This window comes from Kogia breviceps, chromosome 13 (assembly GCF_026419965.1).
Source record: "Kogia breviceps isolate mKogBre1 chromosome 13, mKogBre1 haplotype 1, whole genome shotgun sequence".
Lineage (NCBI taxonomy): Eukaryota > Metazoa > Chordata > Mammalia > Artiodactyla > Physeteridae > Kogia > Kogia breviceps.
Window position 1 is genome coordinate 5,468,374 of NC_081322.1, and position 25,768 is coordinate 5,494,141.

A 25,768-nucleotide genomic window follows, 5' to 3' on the forward strand; every position below is an offset into this window, starting at 1 on the left:
TGCTAATTCTGCTTCATGAGAGCCACAACTGGAAGCTCCCATTTGTGGGTGGGGTTGGTGCACTATAAGCTTTAGTACAGGATCTACTGCTGTTTCCTTTAGGGAAACTTTGATTTCAGTGCATGCGTGCTTTTCCTCTTGGCGTGTTCAATTTCCCCAGAAAAGATTTCTCATTTGCTGTCTGAGAGGTAAAGGTCTTGTTGCCAGTGTTCTAGAGCCAAATGGGAGACGAAAGTTGGGCAAGTGTCAGCAACTGTACGCGTAGGTTTATTTAATCCCCATTTAAAAAGGGTACCTTTACCCTCAACTCTGTCTAATTTCCAGAATAAGATGCCTTATCATTATTATTACTACTACTATTTCCAGAGAATAAATCCCCAGGCTTTTTCCAGCCGTGGGGGTGGTGCAGCCCTGCCATGGGTGGTAGGGGAGGGGATCCAGGGCTCGGATGCTTCCAAAGCACGCCTCTGACCAAACCTCCTTATTTTACCTACTGTCACCTGGTCTCCACGTCCTCTTCCAAAGGTAACTAGCAGAGCTAATTTCTGAGTCTTTGGCAAGTCTACTGTGTAAACTAGTCTGGATAATAGCTTTCTCAAATGCTCCTTTACAATTCTGTTTCCTTGGATCCACTAAGGCATTTCCCAATTGTCCGAGTCTTCTCCAGCTTCTAACAGTTCGTTGCTGTTCTCTGGTTTCCCACTTCCCCCATATGCTTATGCCTTTAAAAAGTCCTTGACTATTGTTTTAATCAGGGGGGAAGCCAAGTTACATGTCTGTCCTCACTCTACCAACTTTAAGGAGAAATCTTCCAGTGCATACTTTTGCCCCCAGTATGTATTTTTAATCTGTATAACTCTTTTCACGTCCACCTCCACCAACCTAGTGTAAGCCGTCATCCACTCTCACCTGGACTGCAACGGGGCCTCAATGGTTTCTCTACCTCCACCTCTTGTCCCCCTTCTAATCAATGACCTCAGAGGTACTCAGAGTGGGGTTCTGAAACCTAAAGCAATGACTTCCATTACACAGCAAATAAAATCCAAACTCCCTGCGGCAGCCTATCCAAAAGATGCTGCGGGCTGCAAGTTGCAGAAAACCCAACTCAAACCACTTTAAAGGCTAATGAAATGCACTGACTCCTGGGAGTGGAGATCCAGAGGCTGAGGAGGCTGCTCTGGCTGCTGACCGGCTCTGGTTGGAGTTCCTGTGATTTTTCTGGACTTGGCCCTCCTTTATGTAACTACTCTGCCCTTCGGATGCCAGCAGGATGATTGTGAGTCCCAGCTTTACATCTTCACAAGACAGTAGCCAGAGGAAGAGACGGAGAATTGCTTCTAGGAATCTCTCAGAGAATGAGAAGAAACTTCCCCAGAAGCCCAGAGAAACACATGCATGGCCTGTACATAGATAGGGATAGACATTTTAATAAAATCAAAGGGTAATAAGAGTGGAAACGAATAGTGGGTAGGTGCGGTAGGCTAGAACATGGCCCTCAAAAGATATCTACATCAAGTCCCTGTAACCTGTGAATGCCACTATCTTATTCAGAAAAAGGGTCCTTGCGGAGGTGATGAAGTAAAAGGATCTTGAAGAGAGAATCCTGGATCGTTCAGGAAGTCCCTAAACACCATCACCGGTATCCTCATAAGTAAGACGCGCAGGGAGCTTGGACACACAGTGAAGAAGGCAATGTGAAGATGACAGAGAGCAGGACGCGGCCACAACCCAGCAATGCCAGAAGCCACCAGGAGCTGTCAGAGGCAAGGAACAGACTCTCCCCTAGCATCTCTAGACAAAAACACCTTTATTTCAGACTTCTGGCCACCAGAACTGTGAGAGAATAAATTTCTGCTGTTAAGCCTTCGAGATTATGGCAGTTTGTTTCAGTGGCCCCAGGAGATAAACACAGTAGGCGTCCTACCAATCCATTACAGTCCATACTTTCCCAAACTCATTACGCAGCTCTCCGCCCTTCCCTCTCTCAACTTGAGCACATGCCTCCTTCCGATCACTCACCCATCCTGTCTCGGGGGCACATGCTGCGACCACTGTCTCAAAAGTCCTTACTCCAAACTCCCTCTCATTCTACTTAAAAGCTACTTCCTCCATGAGGCCTTGCATATCCCACCAATTTAAATTAGATCTTTTCTTTTATCCTCTCCCATTGCGCCCTGCTCATTTCTTTTCAGCATACCTGTTACATTAGTTTACAGTTTATGGCTAGCTCGATTATGAGCTCCCTAAGTCGGCGACTGTGTCTCATTAGTCAACCACAGTATATCCAGTATCTCTGACGGAATCCAGCCCATTAGAGGGGTCCCGTGTTTCACATGAGAGACCTCACACTCAAAAAATACCATGGGAAAAACAAATACATGAGTTAACGGTTAATTATATGCTCAAAGTAAAATGTTCTGCTTCAAAGTCATCATTGCATATAAATAAAGGAGAAGCAATTTAATGTTCTCAGAATTCTTTGATTTTTCCAGGTCTCACATTTGATAGCTATGACTTCAGCTTTTCCAACCCTTATGAGTACTGATAACTAAGTGGGGTGGGTACTTTAAGCAGATTCTGAACTCAGTGGGAAAAATAAACTAAAAAAAATGATAGCTTCAAATTCCTATCTATAAATTTATAAAGAGCAAAATTTAAATGTATTTCACAGAACTTATTAAAACAGGAAGATATTTTAATTTTTATGTAGACACAAGCAAAACCACATAGTTTATATACTCAATTAGAAACTAGTGCTGTACGACTCAATATACAATCATAAAGTCTCCAAAAGACTGTTATTTATAGCCAATAAAAGAAAAGGGAACAAGTAACCCTATATTATAATGCAGAGCAGTAGTTTTTTTTTCCATTTTTGCTTTCTATAAACATAAACCTTTGTACAGAATAAAATGCAGCAACTTACCCAAGCAAACTATACATATTCTTCTTATAAAATTGATAGAAATATTGCTAAGGTCTTCGATTTCCAATGAATATTATTTTATCCCATAAATTGAAGTAAGTTTACCTCTTTTGCATTTAGGACAAAAACATATGGATAATTTTTTTAAATTAATGATGAAAATAAGATATAGTAGAAAAGGGGAAGAATTTGTGGTCACATCTATAGGTTTGAGATGCAGGTGTTCCATGGCTGGTTAATTAAGTAACTTTACTGACTCCTTTAACCTACCTATCCTCAATCTTTTCCGCTATAAACTGAAGACAGTAATAACAGCCACGACACAGAGTTGCTGACAGAAGAGATAATAAACTCCATGTGAAACTGCTTCACAAGCTATGAAGTATAATATGAAGATAGACTGCTGTTAATTATCTTAGGAAGAGATAAACTATACCTTGAAAGTAAATTGAACCAAGTTCTGCTCTGTCTATTCCTGTTTCCTCTGAATGAGTGCTCCAAGTTAAACACTACTTAGAAGATCCAAGGAATGTCTGATTCATGCAGTGGTCAAATGAGTATTAAGATTTTAGTTTATGACACAACTTGTTTCAGTAAATGCTTATTAAACTACAACCGCAGGAATATTAGCCCAGAATTTTTTTTTTTAAACACAGCTCTGCAAAAAGATGCAAAGGGGCATGGAGGCTTAAACTTAGACATAACTTCTGTTTCTCCAGGAGTGTCCAAAAAACAAGCAGACTGTGAGTGGCCTTAAAACTCCAGGAGGCAAACTTTAAGAAACTGATGAACACCTATGACAAAATCAGAAACAGCAGGTAAGAAAAGGAGCAGAAGCCTATGTCATTACTACAACGATGCCCTAACTCACAGCAAAAAAAAAAGGTAAAACAAATGCTGCTACCTAGACAGAACTATAATAAAAAGTTAATAGGTTTTACTGGTTGATACGATTGTGGCATGATTGAGTTTTAGATAAAACTAGGAAACACCCATTGGTGAAAAAAGACATCTGATTTCATGAACCGTATCTTCAGATTTACCTAAAAACTGCCTGAAGGCCACATCATTGGTGATCTAAGCAAAAAGGACAGTCTGAGGGGAATCAACAGCTAGCAAATCTGACAGCAGAAACATAACCCAGACAGGAAGGGATGGGTGAAAAGAGTAAGTGAAACCAAGACACTCAAATAGTTAATTTACAATGGATTTTCTTTTAAGATTTTTTTTTTTTTTTTTTTTACGTGGACCACTTTTAAAAAAAATATCTTCTCGGAATATAATTGCTTTACAATGGTGGGTTACTTTCTGCTGTATAACAAAGTGAATCAGATATACGTATACATTTATCCCCATATCTCCTCACTCTTATGTCTCCCTCCCAACCTCCCTATCGTACCCCTCTAGGTGGACACAAAGCACCGAGCTGATCTCCCTGTGCTGTGCGAGTGCTTCCACCAGCTATCTATTTTATATTTGGTAGTGTATATATGTCCATGCCACTCTCTCACTTCGTGCCAGCTTACCCTTCCTCCTCCCCATGTCCTCAAGTCCATTCTCTATGTCTGAGTCTTTATTCCTGTCCTGCACCTAGGTTCTTCAGAACCTTTTTTTTCTTTCGATTGCATATGTATGCGTTAGCACATGGTATTTGTTTCTCTTTCTGACTTACTTCACTCTGTATGACAGTCTCTAGGTCAATCCACCTAACTACAAATAGCTCAATTTCTTTTCTTTTTAAGGCAGAGTAATATTCCATTGCATATATGCACCACATCTTCTTTATCCATTCATCTGTCAATGGGCACTTAGATTGCTTCCATGTCCTATCTATTGTAAATAGAGCTGCAATGAACATTGTGGTACATGACTCTTTTTGAATGACAGTTTTCTCAGGGTATAGGCCCAGTAGTGGGATTGCTAGGCCATATGGTAGTTCTATTTTTACTTTTGTAAGGACCTTTTATACTGTTCTCCATAGTGGCTGTACCAATTTACATTCCCACCAACAGTGCAAGATGGTCCCATTTTCTCCACACCCTCTCCAGCATTTATTGTTTGTAGATTTTTTAATGATGGCCATTTTGACCGCTGTGAGGTGATAACTCATTGTAGTTTTGATTTGTATTCTCTAATGATTAGTGATGATGAGCATCCTTTCATGTGTTTGTTGGCAATCTGTATATCTTCTTTGGAGAAATGTCTATTTATGTCTTCGCCAATTAGTGGATTGGGTTGTTTGTTTTTTGATATTGAGCTGCATGAGCTGTTTGTATATTTTGGAGATTAATCCTTTGTCCGTTGATTCGTTTGCAAATATTTTCTCCCACTCGGAGGGCTGTCTTTTCGTTTTGTTTATGTTTTCCTTTGCTGTGCAAAAGCTTTTAAGCTTCATCATGTCCCATTTGTTTATTTTTGTTTTTATTTCCATTTCTCTAGGAGGTGGGTCAAAAAGGATCTTGCTGTGATTTATGTCACAGAGTGTTCTGCCTATGTTTTCCTCTAAGAGTTTTATAGTGTCTGGCCTTACATTTAAGTCTTTAATCCATTATAAATTTATTTTTGTGTATAGTATTAGGCAGTGTTCTAATTTCATTCTTTGACATGTAGCTGTCCAGTTTTCCAAGCACCCCTTATTGAAGTAGCATCTTTTCTCCAATGTATATTCTTGCCTTCTTTATCAAAAATAAGGTGACCATATGTGTGTGGGTTTATCTCTGGGTTTCTATCCTGTTCCATTGGTCTATATTTCTGTTTTTGTGCCAGTACCATACTGCCTTGATTAATGTAGCTGTGTAGTATACTCTGAAGCCAGGGAGGCTGTTTCCTCCACCTCAGTTTTTCTTTCTCAAGACTGCTTGGGCTATTTGGGGTCTTTTGTGTTTCCATAAAAATTATGATATTTTTTGTTTTAGTTCTGTAAAAAATGCCATTGGTAGTTTGATAGGGATTGCACTGAATCTGTAGATTGCCTTGGGTAGTAGAGTCATTTTAACAATGTTGATTCTTCCAATCCAAGAACATGGTTTATCTCTCCATCTGCTGGTATCATTTTTAATTTCTTTCATCAGTGTCTTATAGTTTTCGGCAAACAGGTCTTTTGTCTCCTTAGGTGGGTTTATTCCTAGGTATTTTATACTTCTTGTTGAAATGGTACATGGGAGTGTTTCCTTAATTCCTCTTTCAGATTTTTCAGCATTAGCATATAGGAATGCAAGAGATTTCTGTGCATTAATTTTGTATCCTACTGCTTTACCAAATTCATTGATTAGCTCTAGTAGTTTTCTGGTAGAATCTCTAGGATTCTCTATGTATAGTATCATGTCATCCGCAAACAATGACAGCTTTACTTCTTCTTTTCTGATTTGGATTCTTTTATTCCTTTCTCTTCTCTGATTGCTGTGGCTAAAACTTCTAAAACTATGTTGAATAATAGTGGTGAGAGTGGGCAACCATGTCTTGTTCCTCATCTTACTGGAAATGGTTTCATTTTTTCACCATTGAGAACAAGGTTGGCTGTGGGTTTCTCATATATGGAGTTTATTATTTTGAGGTAAGTTTGCTCTATGCCCACCTTCTAGAGGGTTTTTATCAAAAACGGGTGTTGAATTTTTTCGAAAGCTTTTTCTGCATCTATTGAGATGATCATATGGTTTTTGCCCTCCAGTTTGTTAATGTGGTGTATCACATTGATTGATTTGCGTATGTAGAAGAATCCTTGCATTCCTTGGATAAACCCCACTTGATCCTGGTGTATAATCCTTCTGATGTGCTGTTGGATTCTGTTTGCTAGTAGTTTGCTGAGGATTTTTACATCTATGTTCATCAGTGATACTGGCCTGTAGTTTTCTTTTTTTGTGACATATTTGCCTCATTTTGGTATGGGGGTGATGGTGGCCTTGTAGAATGAGTTTGGGAGTGTTCTTACCTCTGTTATATTTTGGAAGAGGTTGAGAAGCATAGGTGTTAGCTCTTCTCTACATGTCTGACAAAATTTCCCTGTGAAGCCATCTGGTCCTGGGCTTTTATTTGTTGGAAGATTTTTAATCATAGTTTCAATTTCAGCACTTGTGATTGATCTGTTTATATTTTCTATTTCCTCCAGGTTCCGTCTTGGAAGGTTGTGCTTTTCTGAGAATATGTCCATTTCTTCCAGGTCGTCATTTTATTGGCATGTAGTTGCTTGTAGTAATCTCTCATGATCCTTTGTATTTCTGCAGTGTCAGTTATTACCTTTCCTTTTTTCATTTCTAATTCTATTGATTTGAGTCTTCTCCTTTTTTCTTGATGAATCTGGCTATGGTTTATCAATTTTGGTTATCTTCTCAAAGAACCAGCTTTTAGTTTATTGATCTTTCCTATCATTTCCTTCATTTCTTTTTCATTTATTTCTGATCTGATATTTATGATTTCTTTCCCTCTGCTAACTTTGGGGTTTTTTTGTTTGTTTTCTCTAATTGTGCTAGGCATAAGGTTAAGTCGTTTATTTGAGATGTTTCTTGTTTCTTGAGGTAGGACTGTACTACTATAAACTTCCCTCTTAGAACTGCTTTTGCTGCATCCCATAGGTTTTGGGTTGTTGTGTTTTCATTGCCATTTATTCTAGGTATTGCTTGATTTCCTCTTTGGTTTCTTCAGTGATATCTTGGCTATTTAGTAGTGTACTTTTTAGCCTCCATGTGTTTGTATATTTTACAGATTTTTTCCTGTAATTGATATCTGGTCTCATAGCGTTGTGGTCAGAAAAGATACTTGATACAATTTCAAGTTTCTAAAATTTACCAAGGCTTGATTTGTGACCCAATATATGATCTATTCTGGAGAATGTTCCATGAGCACTTGAGAAGAAAGTATATTCTATTGTTTTTGGATGGAATGTCCTACAAATACGAATTAAGTCTATCTTGTTTAATGTATCATTTAAAGCTTGTGTTTATTTTCATTTTGGATGATCTGTCCATTGATGAAAGTGGAGTGTTAAAGTCCCCTACTATGATTGTGTTACTGTCAATTTCCCCTTTTATAGCTGTTAGCATTTGCCGTATGTATTGAGGTGCTCCTATCTTGGGTGAATAAATATTTGCAATTGTTATATCTTCTTCTTGGATTGATCCCTTGATCATTCTGTAGTGTCCTTCTTTGTCTCTTGTAATAGTCTTTATTTTAAAGTCTATTTTTTTTTTTTTTTTTTTTTTTGCGGTACACAGGCCTCTCACTGCTGTGGCCTCTCCCATTGCGGAGCACAGGCTCCGGACACGCAGGCTCAGCAGCCATGGCTCACGGGCCCAGCCGCTCCGCGGCATGTGGGATCTTCCCAGACCGGGGCACGAACCCATGTCCCCTGCATCGGCAGGCGGATTCTCAACCACTGCGCCACCAGGGAAGCCCTTAAAGTCTATTTTATGTGATATGAGAATTGTTACTCCAGCTTTCTTTGCATCTTTTTCCATCCCTTCACTTTCAGTCTGTATCTGTCCCTAGGTGTGAAGTGGGTCTCTTGTAGACAGCATATATATGGGTCTTAATTTTCTATCCATTCAGCCAGTCTCTGTCTTTTGGTTGGAGCATTTAATCCACTTACATTTAAGGTCATTATTGATATGTATGTTCCTATTAACATTTTCTTAATTGTTCTGGGTTTGTTATTGTAGCTCTTTTCCTTCTCTTGTGTTTCCCGCGTAGAGAAGTTCCTTTAGCATTTGCTGTAAAGTTGCTTTGGTGGTGATGAATTCTCTTAGCTTTTGCTTGTCTGTGAAGGTTTTAATTTCTCCATTGAATGTGAATGAGATCCTTGCTGGGTAGAGTAATCTTGGTTGTAGGTTTTTCTCCTTCATCACATTAAATATATCCTATCACTCCCTTCTGGCTTGCAGAGTTTCTGCTGAAAGATCAGCTGTTAAGCTTATGAGGATTCCCCTGTATGTTATTTGTTGCTTTTCCCTGGCTGCTTTTAATATTTTTTCTTCGTATGTAATTTTTGATAGTTGGAGTAATATGCCTCTTGGCATGTTTCTACTTGGATTTATCCTGTGTGGGTTTCTCTTAGCTTCCTGGACTTGATTGACTATTCCCTTTCTCATATTAGGGAAGTTTTCAACTATAAGCTCTTCAAATATTTTCTCAGTCCGTTTCTTTTTCTCTTCTTCTTCTGGGACTCCTACAATACAAATGATGGTGCGTTTAATGTTGTCCTAGTGGTCTCTGAGACTGTCCTCAATTCTTTTCATTCTTTTTTCTTTATTCTCCTCTGTGGTAGTTATTTCCACTCTTTTATCTTCCAGGTCACTTATCCGTTCTTCTGCTTCAGTTCTTCTGCTATTGATTCCTTCTAGAGAATTTTTAATGTCATTTATTATGTTGTTCATCGTTTGTTTGCTCTTCTGGTCTTCTATGTCCTAGTTAAATGTTTCTTGTATTTTCTCCATTCTAGTTCCATGTTTTGGATCATCTTTACTATCATTACTCTGGATTCTTTTTCACGTAGACTGCCTATTTCCTCTTCATTTGTTTGGTCTGGTGGGTTTTGACTTTGCTCCTTGATCTTCTGTGTATTTCTCTGTCTTCTCATTTTGCTTAGCTTACTGCATTTGGGGGTCTCCTTTCGCAGAATTCAGGTTCATAGTTCCTGTTGTTTCTGGTGTCTGCGCCCAGTGCGTAAGGTTGGTCAGTGGGTTGTGTAGTCTTCTTGGTGGATGGGACTGGTGCCTGTGTTCTGGTGAATGAGGCTGGATCTTGCCTTTCTGGTGGGCAGGGCTGCATCCGGTGGTGTGACTTGGGGTTTCTGTGAACTTATTATGATACCAGGCAGCCTCTCAGCGAATGTGTGGGGTTGTTTGCCTGTCTTGTTAGTTGTATAGCATAGGGTGTCCAGCACTGTAGCTTGCTGGTCATTGAATGGAGCTGGGTCTTAGCAATGAGACAGAGATCTCTGGGAGAGCTTTCGCTATTTGATATTATGTGGGGCTGGGAGGTCTCTGGTGGACCAATGTCCTGGACTCGCCTCTCCCACCTAAGAGGCTCAGGCCTGATACCCAGCCGGAGCATGAAGACCCTGTCAGCCACACAGGTCAGAAGAAAAGGGAGGACAAAAAAAGAAAGAAAGAAAAATAAATAAATAAATAAATAAAGTTATTAAAATAAAAAATAAAAACAATATTAAAAATAAAATTTAAAAATAAACAAAAAAGAATGAAAGAATAGAGCAACCAAACCGATAAAGAAATCCACCCATGATAACAAGCACTAAAAACTATAGTAAAAAAAGAAAAAAAAATGGACAGAAAGAACCCTAGGACAAATGGTAACACAAAGCTATACAGACAAAAATCACACAAAGAAGCATACACATACTTACTCACAAAAAGAGAAAAAGGAAAAAATATATATATTTTTTTTAAAAAAAGAGAGCAACCAAATCAATAAACAAATCTACCAATGATAATAAACTGTAATTACCAAACTAAGATAAACAAAACCAGAAACAAATTAGATGCAGAAAGCAAACCCCATGTCTACAGTTGCTCCCAAAGTCTACTGCCTCAATTTTGGGATGAATCGTCATCTATTCAGGTATTCCACAGACGCAGGGTACATCAAGTTGACTGTGGAGCTTTAATCCGTGGCTCCTGAGGCTGCTGGGAGAGATTTCCTTTTCTTTTCTTTGTTTGCACAGCTCCTGGGGTTCAGCTTTGGATTTGGCCCTGCCTCTGTGTGTAGGTCGCCTGAGGGCGTCTGTTCCTGCCCAGATGGGACAAGGTTAAAGTAGCAGCTGATTAGGGGCTTCTGGCTCACTGAGGCCGGGGGATGGAGAGGTATGGAATGCGGAGTGAGCCTGCGGCGGGAGAGGCCGGTGTGATGTTGCACCAGCCTGAGGCGCGCTGTGTGTTCTCCCAGGGAAGTTGTCCCTGTATAACAGGACTCTGGCAGCAGCGGGCTGCACAGCCTCATGGGGTGGGGTCAGGTGTGGATAGTGACCTGTGGTTTCACACAGGATTCCTGGTGGCTCAGCAGCAGCCTTAGCATTTCATGCTGGTCTCTGGTGTCTGTGCTGATAGCCGTGGCTCATGCCTGTCTCTGGAGCTCGTTCAGGCAGTGCTCTGAATCCCCTCTCCTCGCGCACCCTGAAACAATGGTCTCTTGCCTCTTAGGCAGGTCCAGACTTTTTCCCAGACTCCCTCCCGGCTAGCTGTGGTGCACTAGCCTCTTCGGGCTGTGTTCACACAGCCAACCCCAGTCCTCTCCCTGGGGTCTGACCTCGGAAGCCTGAGCCTCAGCTCCCAGCCCCCACCTGCCCCAGCGGGTGAGCAGACAAGCCTCTTGGGCTGGTGAGTGCTGGTTGGCACTGATCCTCTGCACAGAAATCTCTGTGCTTTGCCCTCTGCACCCCTGTTGCTGCACTCTCTTCTGTGGCTCCGAAGCTTCCTCCCTGCCCCGTTTCCACCAGTGAAGGGGCTTCCTAGTGTGTGGAAACTTTTCCTCCTTCACAGCTCCCTCCCAGAGGTGCAGGTCCCATCTCTATTCTTTTGTCTCTGTTTTGTCTTTTGCCCTACCCAGGTACGTGGGGAGTTTCTTGCCTTTTGGAAAGTCTGAGGTTTTCTGCTAGTGTTCAGTAGGTGTTCTGTAAGAGTTGTTCCACATGTAGATGTATTTCTGATGTATTTGTGGGGAGGAAGGTGATCTCCACATCTTACTCCTCCGCCACCTTTAAGTTCCCCGCTATGTGGACCATTTTAAAAGTTTTTATTGAATTTGTTACAACAGTGCTTCTGTTTTATGTTTCGTATTTTTGGCCACAAGGCATGTGGGATCTTAGCTCCCCAACCGGGGATTGAACCTGCACCCCCTGCATTGGAAGGCAATGTCTTAACCACTAGAGCACCAGGGAAGTCCATACAATGGATTTTCTATAATTAAAATAGGAAGAAAAATCCATGATACCTGCTAATAAGCTCATCGGTCAGCGGGAAGCCGTGGCCATTGGAAGGGTAGTTAGCGACACCACGAAATGAGGCCCTGATGCCTAGTACATGGAGGTGCTTCAGGAATGCCATTACAGTGTCAGTAAGACAGAGCTGCTCCTCGGGAAGGTTTTATACACAGAAAAATTTGATCAAAATACAGAAGATGGTATTTAAGTATATAGGGGTATACGAAGTATAACTTGTCATTTACTTTCATTCTCTTATTTTCAGTTCAGAAAATACTTCATTTTGCTCCTGGAATGAGCTCAGCATTATATCATGAATAGTAGAGAAAACAGGATATGGTCCTTCCTCAGGAGAGCATACGATACCTGATATTATGCTAATAAGCACTTCATTTGCATCTACTCATTGAAAATTCCCAACAGCCCTATGAGGTAATCACATTTACTGTCCCCATTTTATACATGTGAAACTCGATATCACTTATCTAAGGCCAGTGCTAGTAAATAAAAGTTTGGGCATGCTAATCTAAGCTGTTAATCTCTGTGATAAAAACATTTGACAGGTTTAATAAAACATTAAAAACATTCAAGCCATACTAGATAAACTGAAATAATATAGCATATGGCAAACTGAAAAGTGAATTATGTAGACAATAATCACTACAGAAGTTCAGAAGAGAGGCCCATTTCAGGATCAAATTGATAAGAAAGGATTTATGAGTGAAGTAAGATTTGAGTCATGTTTTGAGGTATTTATATGGGTGGGGTGTGCAAGTCAGTCTCAATGGTTTTCCCAGATGTTGTTTACTTTGGGGATCACAGCATCATTTCAGAATCACATGAAAAGGATGAGCGCCCTCCTAGGAAAAATAGCACATGCTCCTACACACAAAATTGTGCACATGATTTTAAATTGTACACCTTATACCTCACGGCTGCAGAAGAAACTCAAGTATTTAAGAAAACAATACAAGAACCTTCACTACCTGGACCTTCTCATCACGTTAGGCGCATGTCTTCCAAAGCTCCACTCCTTCCCAACCGAACCCCCCAGTCTGCAGCAGTTCCAGCGCTCTCCAAGCTTTCCCCTGCCTCAGTGCCTCTCATCAAGCAGCTGGCATACCTCCCCCAAGTTATCTTTCAGGGGGCCCTTCTAAATCTTGCCCATATTTCCAGGTTAGTTCAAGGCACTGGAAAGTCTCAAATATGAAAAACAGTGATCAACTGAGATGGGGAAATCAAGACCAGAAGAAAATAGAGGCAAAGCAGGGAACAAGGAAAATATAAAAGTTTTACACATTATTGTACATAAAACAAGAACTGGGAGCTATGAAAAGGAACAATCAAGAGAACAGGAACTCATAGAAATGAAAAATATTTCAGCAGAAATAAAAATTCAATAGAATGGCTAAAAGAAAAAGTTGAGGAAATCTCCCAGGAAAAAGAAAAAGAAAAAACAGTACAAGAAAAAAAAAGATAAGAAATCTAGAGGATCAGACCAAGAACTGTTCTAGAAAAAGGATACAGAGAAGATAAAAGGCAGAAATATATGAGAAAAACTATTCAAAAATTTTTCAGAACTGAAAGATGGAATCTCAAATTCAAAGACCCACCAAGGACTCAAGAAAAAGACCCACACTGAGGTACATCATCCCGTAATTACAAAACAATGGAAACAGGAGAGATCCTAAGTGCTTCTGCAGGTGTGCGAGGCTGAGGGATAGATCACGTTGAAGGAATTACAATCAGAATTACACTGGAAATCTCATTAGAAAAACTGGAATCCAGAAGTTAGTAGAAAAATGTTTTAAATTCTATGGAAAAAATGATTTCCAACCAGAAAATCTATCCTAATCCACCAATAAAGTTTAAAGTTGGAATAAAATATTTTAAGCAAACAAATATTTTTAAAGTTTACATCCCAGGAATCCATTCTAAATGAGCTTGTAAACAATGTGCATCACCTAAACGAAGTTATAAACTAAGGAAAGGAATATATGAGATCTAGGGACTCAGAGAACCAGCACAAAAAAGCAGCAAAGGGAATTCCCAGGGAGGTGATTAAAAGAAGTCCATGGAGTAAAGCTGATCAGAAACACAAGAAGCCCAGCCCAGATGAGAACAGGAAGATGAATGGCTCCAGGAGGTGTATCTTAAAATAAATAAAAGATGGAACTGATAAATGACTTAATTTGTTTGGCCATACTGAGAGGATGTTTACAACCCTGTCAAAGTATCTGAAAGAAGCATCAATTATAGGTATGCAGAAAACTAAGCAAGTAGAAAAAAAATTCCTAAGGAAAAAAAAAGCTGTAAAAAAAAGGAAATGAAACCATTGTATATTAGATGTGTTGGTGTTAAAAAGTACATATTTATAATAATATAAATATGCAGTAACATATTTATAATAATACAAATACGTCATGGCATGTTTATAAATAATACAAATACGTCATGGCATGTTTATAAATAATACAAATACGTGATGGTATGTTTATAAATAATACAAATACGTGATGGTATGTTTATAATAGTACAAATACATCTTGGCATGTTTATAATAATACAGATACATCATGGCATGTTTATAATAATACAAATACATCATGACATATTTATAATAATATAAATATGTAATACTTATTCAACCAAAACTATGACAAAACTATGATTGAGGAGTATGATTGGAAGAGAGCAGCCACATATGACACAAATTTTTGTCTTCTATGATAAAAAGTGAACAGATAAAGAAGAAAATAACCTGAGAAATAGCAGCATAAGCCTTTTGTTTAAAAGCACAGGTGTAAGTGGGGGCAGAACAGGAGTACAGACCTGGCCATGGTGGTCTCGGGTGGGACAGAGAGCTAGCTCTTTGTCATCATAATATGGAATAGTATGTATTTTAAAAATACATTCACAGGTTTCCACTTCTGGAAAGTGGACTTGTGCATCTCTCATCCTCTCACTAAGTACTAAAAACCCTACGCATTATATTTAAAACACACCCAAGAAGACTGACAGGTGGACAGGCTATGAACCTTAGGACCAAAAGAAGGACTAGGTGGTGAGTTCTCAGGTTTTCTTTTCCTTTTTTTTTTTTCTGTAATTACTTTGTTTTTTGTTTTGTTTTTTTTAATTGAAGTATAGTTCATTTACAATGTTGTGTTAGTTTCAAGTGTACAGCAAAGTGATTCAGTTATACATATATACACATGTACATATACCCATATATATATTCTTTCTCAGATTCTTTTCCCTTGTAGGTTATTACAAAATACTGAGTATAGCCCCCTGTGCTGTACAGTAGCTCCTTGTTGGTTATTTTATATATAGTAATGTGTATATGTCAATCCCAAACTCCTAATTTATCCCTCCCCACCTTTTCCCTTTGGTAACCGTAAGCTTGCTTTCCATGTTTATGGGTCTATTTCTGTTTTGTTAGTAAGTTCATTTGTACCATTTATTTTAGATTCCACATATAAGTGATATCATATGATATTTGTCTTTCTCTGTCTGACTTACTTCACTTAGTATGACAATCTCTAGGTCCATCTGTGTTGCTGCAAATGGCATTATTTCATTCTTCTTTATGGCTGAGTAATATTCCATTGTGTGTATATATGCATATATATATATATACACACACACACATATATACCACATCTTCTTTATCCCTTCATCTGCCAATGGTCATTTAGGTTGTTTTCATGCCTTGGCTATTGTAAACAGTGCTACTATGAATATTGGGGTGCATGTATCTTTTCGAGTTACGGTTTTCTCCAGATATATACCCAGGAGTAGGATTGAGAGGGTGTGGAGAAAAGCGGGAATGTAAATTGGTGCAGCCACTATGGAAAACAGTATGGAGGTTCCTCAAAAAAACAAAAAAATAGATCTGGTTTCCTTTTTGTCTCGTTTATCCCACATTCGAAACTAAAAAGGCCAACAACCCAGAAATGCCAATGGGTATGGACATAAACAACAACAGTAACAATAAGAGTCTGCTCTCCTAGCCAAAGGACAGAAAAGGGGCATCCTAGCAAGATGGAGGGCTTGAAAAGATAACCTCCCTAAAGCTGCCCCACATCACAGGAAAAGACTGTGGCCCAGCCCCCTATGGGAGCAAAGGCCACGGGAGGAGCCTAGACCCCACCTGCACCAGCTACAATGAGACCCCCAAACCCACCCCACCAAGCACCGCACGGAGCCCTGAGGACACAGAGTGAGGACAGCCTGGCACCGGCCCAGAGACTGGATTCTGACGGAGGATAAATCCGAGTCAGGAGCCCCTGCACGGTGAGACGTGTGCTGCGGTGAATTCATGGGAAGGGTAATTAATCAGCCAAAGGAAAGGGAGACGGAGGCAGGCGACGAGGGAAGCTTCTCCAGGGAGCTGAGCCTCAAGCTCCGTCTGGAAAGCCTGGTGGAACCGGCTGGATAGCGGAAGGGCCTGGCGGGTCCTGCAGCACAGAGGGCAGGGACAGAAGAGCAAGTCCTCGGACAACCACAGACACGTCTGCCTGGCCGGGGGAAGAAGGGTTAGGGTGGAGTGGAGAGGGGTAAGGCCAGAGAGGCTGGATGAGGCCGTAGGAAAGAGCCCCACGGGCCGCGACGAGGCGTGTGGCTCCTCACGGATCCAGGGGGGCCACTGCCGGACTCCCAGCCGCGAGGCGGGGGATCAGACGGGGGTCAGACGAGTCGGGACTCTGGCAGGACGGGGTGAGCGTCAGGGAGCCGGCAGCAGGTGGGAGGAGGACTCTGTAGGCGATGCCTGCAGACACCTGGGTCAGCCCTCCGGATTAGAGGATTGTGGGGAGAGAGAAGGGAGCGGGCAAGCACAGCCACAGGCCATCCTCATTCAAGGGGCTGGTGTGCACGGCACCGCTAACGAGTTTTCTGAGCCTCATCTTTCCTATCTATCAAATGGGAATAAGAACGGCAACCAGACGTATCTCACAGAGTTACTGTATACAAATGGGAAACACAGCTTATTACGTCCTATTGCTGCTGTATCAAACTACCAGAAACTTAGGGGCTTAAAAGAACATACAATTTATTCCGTTACAGTTCTGGGGGTCAGAAGTCTGAAGGGGTCTCACTGGGCCAAAGGGAAGGGGCTGGCAGGCCTGCGACCCTTGTGGAGCCCATTTCCCTGCCTTCTCCAGCCTGCATTTCTTGGCTCTCGGCACCCCCTCCTCCATCTCTACAGCAAGCAGCGTAGCATCTTCAAAATTCTCTCTGATTTGGACACGGACTCTCCTGTCAACCCTCTTTCACTTACAAGCACCCTTGTGGGTACTGGACCCAGGTGGGTCATCCAGGAAAACTTCACCCCAAGGTCAGCTGATAAGCAACCTGAAATCCCACCCACCTGCTGTCGTGTAAGGTAACAAATTCACAAGCTCCAGGGTTAGGATGTGGACACCTCCAGGGGACCATTATCCTGCTTACCATACATACAAAAGATTCTAATTTAATGTCTATTTGATAATCAGTATTTTTTTTTTCAATTTCACAACTAATATGTCTAAGAGTTGTTTTATGGTTAAAAAAATAAGAAATCTGAAGAATATGCGTTCTAAGTAACTCATTATTATGTCTCTAAGATTTAGCAATGTATGCTAAATATCTAAAAAGCTCAATAACTATAGGTTTTGATATTTAACTTACTATAATCATTCCCATGTCTTTAAAACAAATGAAAATTTAAGACAAAGATACCACTGCAAAATCTAAATAGAACTATAAGCATTCTAGTGTTAAACTTCCATGATAGTAGAAATAGGTGGCCATACGATGCTAGGATTAGCTCATGCTGTTTCCAATCATAGAAATAAACACGTTCTCAAGTGTGGACGTACAGGAAAGGTCAGTTTGTCAGTCAAACAAAGGGTATGAAATAACTCAAAGGGAAACCTTCCTGACCCCAAGCAAGTACCCAGAGGAATGAGGAAGGTGCCATACTGGAGCCTGTAAGTGGAAGACAGTCCAACCCAAGTTAAGTCACCATTGCATCCCAGGACCCCTAGAACAGCCCCAGTCTGTCAAATGTCACACTATAGATTATACCTTCAAGTCCTACCTAATGGTTATCCTAAAAATATAATACAGACATGGAACTAAGATAACCATTCCTAAAAAACTTGTTATTAAATAAACATAACATAAAGTTCCTTAAAAAAAAAAAGCACAAAAATAAATAGGATTTATCCAAATGTAAAAGAATCACAAATCATATAGTTTCCCCTAAACTTATTAATAATTTCAGCCAAGCTAATATCAGAGAATTACTCAAAATAATTTCTAAGATATCTCATTTCAATCTCCTATTTCTTGAACATATGTGTGTGTATATATATATATGTGTGTATATACAGCTCTAATATAACTGATATTCATCATGATGACCTCAAGATTTTGAAAGATACCAAGTTCTTATTGGTATCATTAAAGAAAGACTAAGTTATGGTCAGAATAATTTTACTACTGAATGTGTTGAGAGAACATGTTGAATATTTATGTAAAACCTGACTGTACGTGAATTATAGATACAGGAAATCCCTCAGTCAGAATATTAAGGTATTCATACCACACCTTTTCCTATCACATTGCACAAACGTAGGTTCACTTTAATGAAATCAATAGCAGGGCTCACGTTTTTAACCAGTATAATTTAATTAAACACTTCCAATCTATGGAAACAAGGTTTTCAAAAGAAGTACTTTTTTCCCCTAAACTAGGATTTTTTTTAATAAATCAAGAATAGTATCAATAAAAAACATAATAGTAGGAGCTATCCTATATTTCATGTCAGAATATATTCTTTCCTGAGATTTTGTTTATTACTCAAGGAAAGCTAAAAAAACACAGAAACGCATTTATAAAGAGTAATTGTTAGTCAATTTTTCTACTGAAGAAGTTTTTTGAACATATCTGGAACAAGAGGACAGTGGCAATAATAATGATGGTAGTCATAACGACTAAAGTTTGAATGATTTAGTCTAAGATGCTTTTGCGGGGCTTCCCTGGTGGAGCAGTGGTTGAGAATCTGCCTGCTAATGCAGGGGACAAGGGTTCGAGCCCTGGTCCGGGAAGATCCCACATGCCGTGGAGCAACTAGGCCCGTGAGCCACAATTACTGAGCCTGCGCATCTGGAGCTTGTGCTCCGTAAGGAGAGGCCGCGACAGTGAGAGGCCCGCGCACCGCAATGAAGAATGGCCCCCGCATGCCACAACTAGAGAAAGCCCTCGCACAGAAACGAAGACCCAACACAGCAAGCATAAATAAATAAATAAATAAGATGCTTTTGCTGGGGAGAAGAAAAATCCCCAGAGATAAAGTCATTAAAACTTATTTATGAACCATCATCCTAACTGTGAATGCAGTGAGCGACTTTATGATCCTACTTTCTCTAAATGGCAGCAATGATCCCTCCAAGAAAAGTAGAGGTAATTTCAAGCAGAGGACAGCTTAACCTTCCCAGACAGACACAGGACTGAGAAAACGATTAGGTATCGGCTAAACAACAAAGCTGCTCATTTACTCATTCTTCCACTGCTGACCAACTATTCGACAATGGCTTGTACCATGATAAATGGTATGAAAATACACTTCAGACCCACCTGTACCATCACAAGTTTCTTCTACACATATAGTTCCCAGTTCTACTCTTGTGTAGGCCAATCCCTCAGTGAGAGAAAGACTAGACTGAAAAAATATTTGCATCATCTGGTAACTGATAAGGAATGTGAATGCTGGTATCTGGCAGGCTCCAAGTCACACAACACCTGTTTAAAGTAGTTTTAAAAGAAGAAAGCGAACATATGCAAGAAAACAGATTTAGGAATATTAAGTATTCGAGGTATTTATTGATGGCTAAGAAGCTGATTATATATCTCAGATAGATATCATGGAAAATCTGATATGTCATTCCTGATTGACCATATTAGGTAGATAAAAAATTCAGTTTCCTAGACAGAAAATTCAGTATCTTTCAAAATGCCAAAAGCTTAATGGTAAAGTTTTCTATACTACTGATCAAATCATACCTTAATAGAGATGGAAAGAACAGATGGACATGCAAGAAATTAGCTTTTTTTTTTTTTTTTTTGCGGTACCCGGGCCTCTCACTGTCGCGGCCTCTCCCGTTGTGGAGCACGGGCTCCGGACACGCAGGCTCAGCGGCCATGGCTCACGGGCCCAGCCGCTCCACGGCACGTGGGATCTTCCCGGACCGGGGCACGAACCCGTGTCCCCTGCATCGGCAGGAGGACTCTCAACCACTGCGCCACCAGGGAAGCCCGAAATTAGCTTATTATAAGTTCAATTTTGTCAGAGTTTTGAAAATTCAGGTAAAGCTGATATTGTACAAAAACTCTGAGCATTAGATAATGACACTGGGAACAAACATGAGACAGAGAGGTATCGAAAAAACAAGGTCCAACAACCTGGTGAACCTTTACCCAATGAAATGTAGTAAACAAGTTAAATGGACCTTTTGGTCTCCTCTGATATTTTTAGTAGTCAATTAAAAAAGATTAAAATATGAAGGCATTTACAACCATCCCAAAGGATCAGACAGTGAAGAAAATAGGAACTAATACCAAAAAGAAACTCTCCATTATGTCTCAAGAGCCAAACAACAAAACCACCTCAGTGTCACCTGTAAGAAAAGAATCCCTGAGTCAACTTTTCTAAGCCATTTTAAGTAAATAAGAAAAACAAAAACCCAAACAATGCTATATAGTATCCGTTCCTCAGCCAATGTATTCTATTAACCCACATCTGCAGTGGGTCCATGGGGTATTATGCCACTTACAAGGGAAATCCTAACAGAAGAGAAGAACATTCTTTGACCTCCAGGCATCTGCTAGTCAATGCCAGAAAAAGAACAAACTCAATACAGTACAGGTAATCCATCCTGAGGAATTTAATGGTCATAGATGTTACAGACTGGAAAACCATAAGTGTAAGTGGTGTTTCGAAAAGCATTGAGACTTTTTGAGCAATAGGAAGTAAATGTAGGCAGGGGAAAACAAAAGAGAAGTATCCAGGGCTTCCCAGGTGGCGCAGTGGTTGAGAATCCGCCTGCCAATGAAGGGCACACGGGTTCAATCCCCGGTCCGGGAAGATCCCACATGCTGCGGAGCAACTAAGCCCATGCGCCACAACTACCGAGCCTGCGCTCTAGAGCCCATGAGCCACAACTACTGAGCCTGCGCTCTAGAGCCCATGAGCCACAACTACTGAGCCTGCGCTCTACAGCCTGTGAGCCACAACAACCGAGGCCGCGTGCCACAAGTACTGAAGCCCACGTGCCTAGAGCCCGTGCTGCACAACGAGAGAAGCCACGGCGACGAGAAGCCCGCACACTGCGACGAAGAGTAGCCCCCACTCGCCGCAACTAGAGAAGGCCCGCGCGCAGCAACGAAGACCCGACGCGGCCAAAAATAAATAAATAAATATTTTTAAAAAAAAAAAGAGAGAGAGGGGAGTATCCAAAGATACCAATAAAAAAAAAAAAACAGGGAAGGTAACTCAAAGTGGAGAAGCATAAGCTCGAAAGCATAGGCATCTATGGAGAGAACAAAGCTGTGGCATCAGAGGCCACAGCTGGGCCGTGAGGACCCAAGCAGATGTTGCTGGGTCAGAACTCCAGGTGGCTGCAAAACAAGGTCCAGCTGGAGACTGAGCCACGAGGCCAAGGGACCAGAACCCAGTGGGTGGGCTCACCCAGACTACGGACATGGTATTTCATACACAGAAAAGATGTATTACTTACCCGATTGACACGGCTGCTCCTCAAAATAACCTGTAGCAGGGTCTTCTCAAATTCTTCCAACTTCTCGGAACACTTTTTAAGAATGTGATTAGATAAGTTACAATCACTGATCAGTCTAGCTAAAGTATCCACAGCTTCGATCCAAAAGCTTGAACAAGGAAGTTTGGGTTCTCGGTAAAAAGTGATCAAGCCGTCCAGCAACTGAAAAACAGAATCGGATACTATGGAAGAGGCGTTTTCAAAGTGGCTTAAGTCTGTCTTCAGACTCTCTGACTCGGTCAAGGTCTTTAGTCCAAGCAGATGTTGCAAAAACTGCATGTGAGAAGACAGAGGCTTTTCCAGAGAAGCACAAGGTCTGTTCAAAATGGACAGTGGTGGGAAGGGGGTGGAGATGCAGCTCTCCCCAGAATGCTCGGTCATCTCTGAAGGTTCAGTTCTCTGATCAATTGATAAACCGCACCCAGAATCTTCCAGCAGAGTCGAAGTGCTTTCAGAACTTCTAGGTTCCTGAGCCTGCAACTGGGAAGATGGACCTCCTGAAATAGAAAGGAACAGAAGTGTTATCTTTCTGTATCTAACAGTTCTTTTTTTTTTTTTTTTTTTGCTGCACTGCACAGCATGTGGGATCTTAGTTCCCCAACCAGGGATCGAACCTGCATCCCCTGCTTTGGAAGCACAGTCTTAACCATTGGGCCACCAGGGAAGTCCCTAACATTTCTTCATATAAAAACTAGACATTGATTTTTCTGACTTAAAATACTAAATGAAGCATGAAATATGTATTAAACGTTTGAAAAGCAGTAGTATAAAAATTGATAGAGGAGAAACTGAATGAAATTGCTTAGACTGACTGCAGACAAGGTCTTTATCTGGTAGAAAGCACGGATGATTCACCCATGTTTTGTCAAGTCACTATCTCCCAGTCAAGGCCATGCTTGAAAGATACAGAGGAGAGACCACGAAACCTGAAGGTCACTGTCTGGTATAGATTCCAACAGGTACCTGCAAAACAACAGGTGTACGTAAGATAGACATATGCTCAGGGCGCTTTGAAAATATGAGAAACACTGAACAGCCCACCCCAGTTAGATCAGTGCCTCCTGGAAGAAGTGATGGTAGAACTAATTTATAACACATAAGCAAGAATTCCAAGTTTAAAAGTTGGGGGAATGGAGGAAGAGAAGAGAATTCCATCTACCAAAGGGTACGCAGAAAAGCACTGTATATATAAGGACCCACCAGTAACTTCACGTTCCTTTTACAGAAAATATAAGGCAAGATACTAAGTTGGAGAAATACGTAGAGGCCGGTCACAAAAGATCTTAAAAGAGATAGTAAGGACCTCAGAATTTATATGTAGAGTGTAGAGTGAGTGTAATTTGGAAAAATTATCTATATACCCACACATATATCTAATATACAAAAATAAATATATAAACAATGTATATATGTATGTGTACTTATTTATAATTATATCTATGTATGTGTGTGTGTGTGTGTGTGTGTGTGTATGTCACAGATCCTTGAAACTATATATATAACCACCAGAATTTTCTGACATCAGCTGAGACATACTGCGGCTCAGGCTTAACTTAGTAACTTTAGGTCATTCTGTGACAGAGATGCATCGTAGACACAAAAAGGCTGTTGTTTGTAAAATGATTATCAGTAAAACGTACACACAAAATTCTCACTGAACGTTCTACAGCACGTGCATGTATCGATGCAGCCACGTTTGAGAAATACCGATGTCAGCAGCGGCAGCAGGAATAGGACGATAAACAGTATCACGTAGGAAAGTGAAATGGCCGCATTTTCATTTCACAGGTCACTCTGTGGGCTCTGTGAAGAGCACACTGGAGAAGGACCCAATGAGACTCTGAAAGATCAGTTCAGAGTCACCCCTAGCAGTGCTGGTATCAAGTGATGAGAGAAATGAAACAGGCAGTTCCAGTGGAAGACTGGAAAGGACACACAAAGGGAAGCCAGCTGACTGACTGACAGGCATTAGAGTAGGGTAGGAATAAATGCATCCCGCGGTTCTGAGTTAGCCGGCTGGGTGGATGACAGTGCTACCAACTGATGAGGAAAAATGCAAACAGAAAAATGGCTTAGGAGAGACAAAGAGAAGCTAGTCCTGGTCATGTAAACTTGGAAGCAACCAGAGGAAATCTAGGTGAAGATATTCACCTGGAAATTGGCCACATGAGCCAAAGGATGGGGAAAAGGTCTAGGCTGAAACTACGGTTTATGAGTCATCGGTGTGCAGGGGGGCTCTGGAAGGATGAAAATGGTCATGATCCCTCGGGGAGACGATGAGCAGTGACCAGGGCAGAGGCTCCGAGAAGGGACCCCGAGGAACATCCATCTGAGGGCTGAGTCGAGAAAAGACACTCATCAGGGAGGCAGAGGAGGAACAATTAAAGAGGTACAAGAAGAATAGAAACAGCAGTGTCATGGAAGGCTAGGGAATAGTTTCAAGGAGAATTACATGCAGGAGGGAAGTCCAATAAAATAAAGAGCTAAAAAAAAACGTGTCGGAATTACCAGCTAGGAAATCACCAGCGGTCAAGCCCAAAGCAGCTTCGGTCAGTCAGGGTGGCGGGCGGAAGCCACAGAGAGCGGACTGAGGAGTGACGGGGGAAGTTACAAAGACAGTGCAGAGTGGCGAAGGCTTCCGAGGACCTGGATCGGGACGGCGTGACACGGAGAGTAACTGCAGGCGAACAGGGCCGGACACCCTGGGAGAAACGTGAGCAATTATAGATTATGAAGAAAAAAGCTGGAGAAGCAAAAGCTGGAGGCAGGAGAGAAAATAGGCGGGGCGTGAGTCGGCCGCAGGCGGAAGGAGACCGAGTCGAGGACCCGTGGATGGGTTGCACTTACGGATGAGGAAGGCGTTGCCACCCCCCACCCCACCCCCAGGCTGAAGGAAATAGGATGAGAACGTACAGGGATGTAAAAATACCCCTGGCACATAGGAAGTCACAGGAGATCTCACCCAACAGTCTTTAACATTTTTTTTTATGTTGGAGATGGGGGACACTGGTTGAACAGGAGAACAATGGCAAAAGCAGCATCCTCTCCCTGCCCCGCCACAGACTGGAAATCTATCTAATTTACTGCTTTTTTTTCCCTTCAGCAAAATGAGAAGCTGATGAGGCAGAATCAGAGGATTAAGCTTTAATTTAGCGTGCACTCATTTAACAAGTGTCTACTGTGACCACTACAAATGTGCAAATATGCGCTTGGGAATTATCCCTACACTATCTGCCCTCCAAGTTAGGGAGGCGGCGCAGCACATTCTCAGATGTGGTGGTACCCAGAGCAGTGGCCGGTCAGCAACATGTTTAACGACATGTGGCTCTTTCTATATTAAAACAGGCAGACAACACGTTCATTTTAAGCCAACAGACACTTTCTTTTTCTTAAGAGCAAGGAAAAACATTTGAAATAACTTCTCAAGACATCCACCTCTCTCTTCACACAAGTAAAACAGCGGGTACTACGGTAATTATTCAGGTAGATTACATATTTCTTTCACAAAATTCAAAGAGGTCCTCCACTAAGAAAGTGAACATAGGGCTTCCCTGGTGGCGCAGTGGTTGGGAGTCCGCCTGCCGATGCAGGCGACGCGGGTTCGTGCCCCGGTCCGGGAGGATCCCACGTGCTAGCAGAGCGGCTGGGCCCGTGAGCCGTGGCCGCTGCGCCTGCGCGTCCGGAGCCTGTGCTCCGCGACGGGAGAGGCCGCAACAGTGAGAGGCCCGCATACCGCAAAAAAAAAAAAAGAAAGAAAGTGAACATACGTTTAAATACTTTATTAACCTACTCAATTTTCCAGCAAAGTAAGCTGAACTTCACAGGTGATGATTTCAGGGGAGACTCATAAAATGAATTCTCCCAACAACTGAGTTGGGAAGCAAAAGCTGCTTTCTTGTTTCTGCTTCTCACTCACTCCTCACTGGTGCGCCTTCGGGCAAGTAATCATCATGCCGTCTCATCTCCAGGTGCTCACAGGTACAAATCTGAAGGGAGTAGTTCTAACCACACCTGGGCTCTGGTGATAGGAATACACAGAACCAAGTACCGCTGCTCCTCTCTGGTTTGTTTCTGTGTCCTCAGGAAGGAGTGATA

The 25,768-nt window shown here is 41.4% G+C and overlaps 1 protein-coding gene across 4 annotated transcripts in view; it reads right to left on the bottom strand.

Annotated features, from left to right (window-relative positions):
• The window catches only part of MEI4 (meiotic double-stranded break formation protein 4), a 241,143-nt gene that overhangs the window by 139,732 nt on the left and 75,643 nt on the right, over positions 1-25,768 (bottom strand). For all 4 annotated transcript variants that reach the window (XM_067011282.1, XM_067011285.1, XM_067011284.1 and 1 more), the window contains exon 3: positions 21,635-22,170. In XM_067011282.1, coding sequence (XP_066867383.1) covers positions 21,635-22,170 — 536 coding nt within the window. The remainder of the gene's footprint in view (positions 1-21,634; positions 22,171-25,768) is intronic.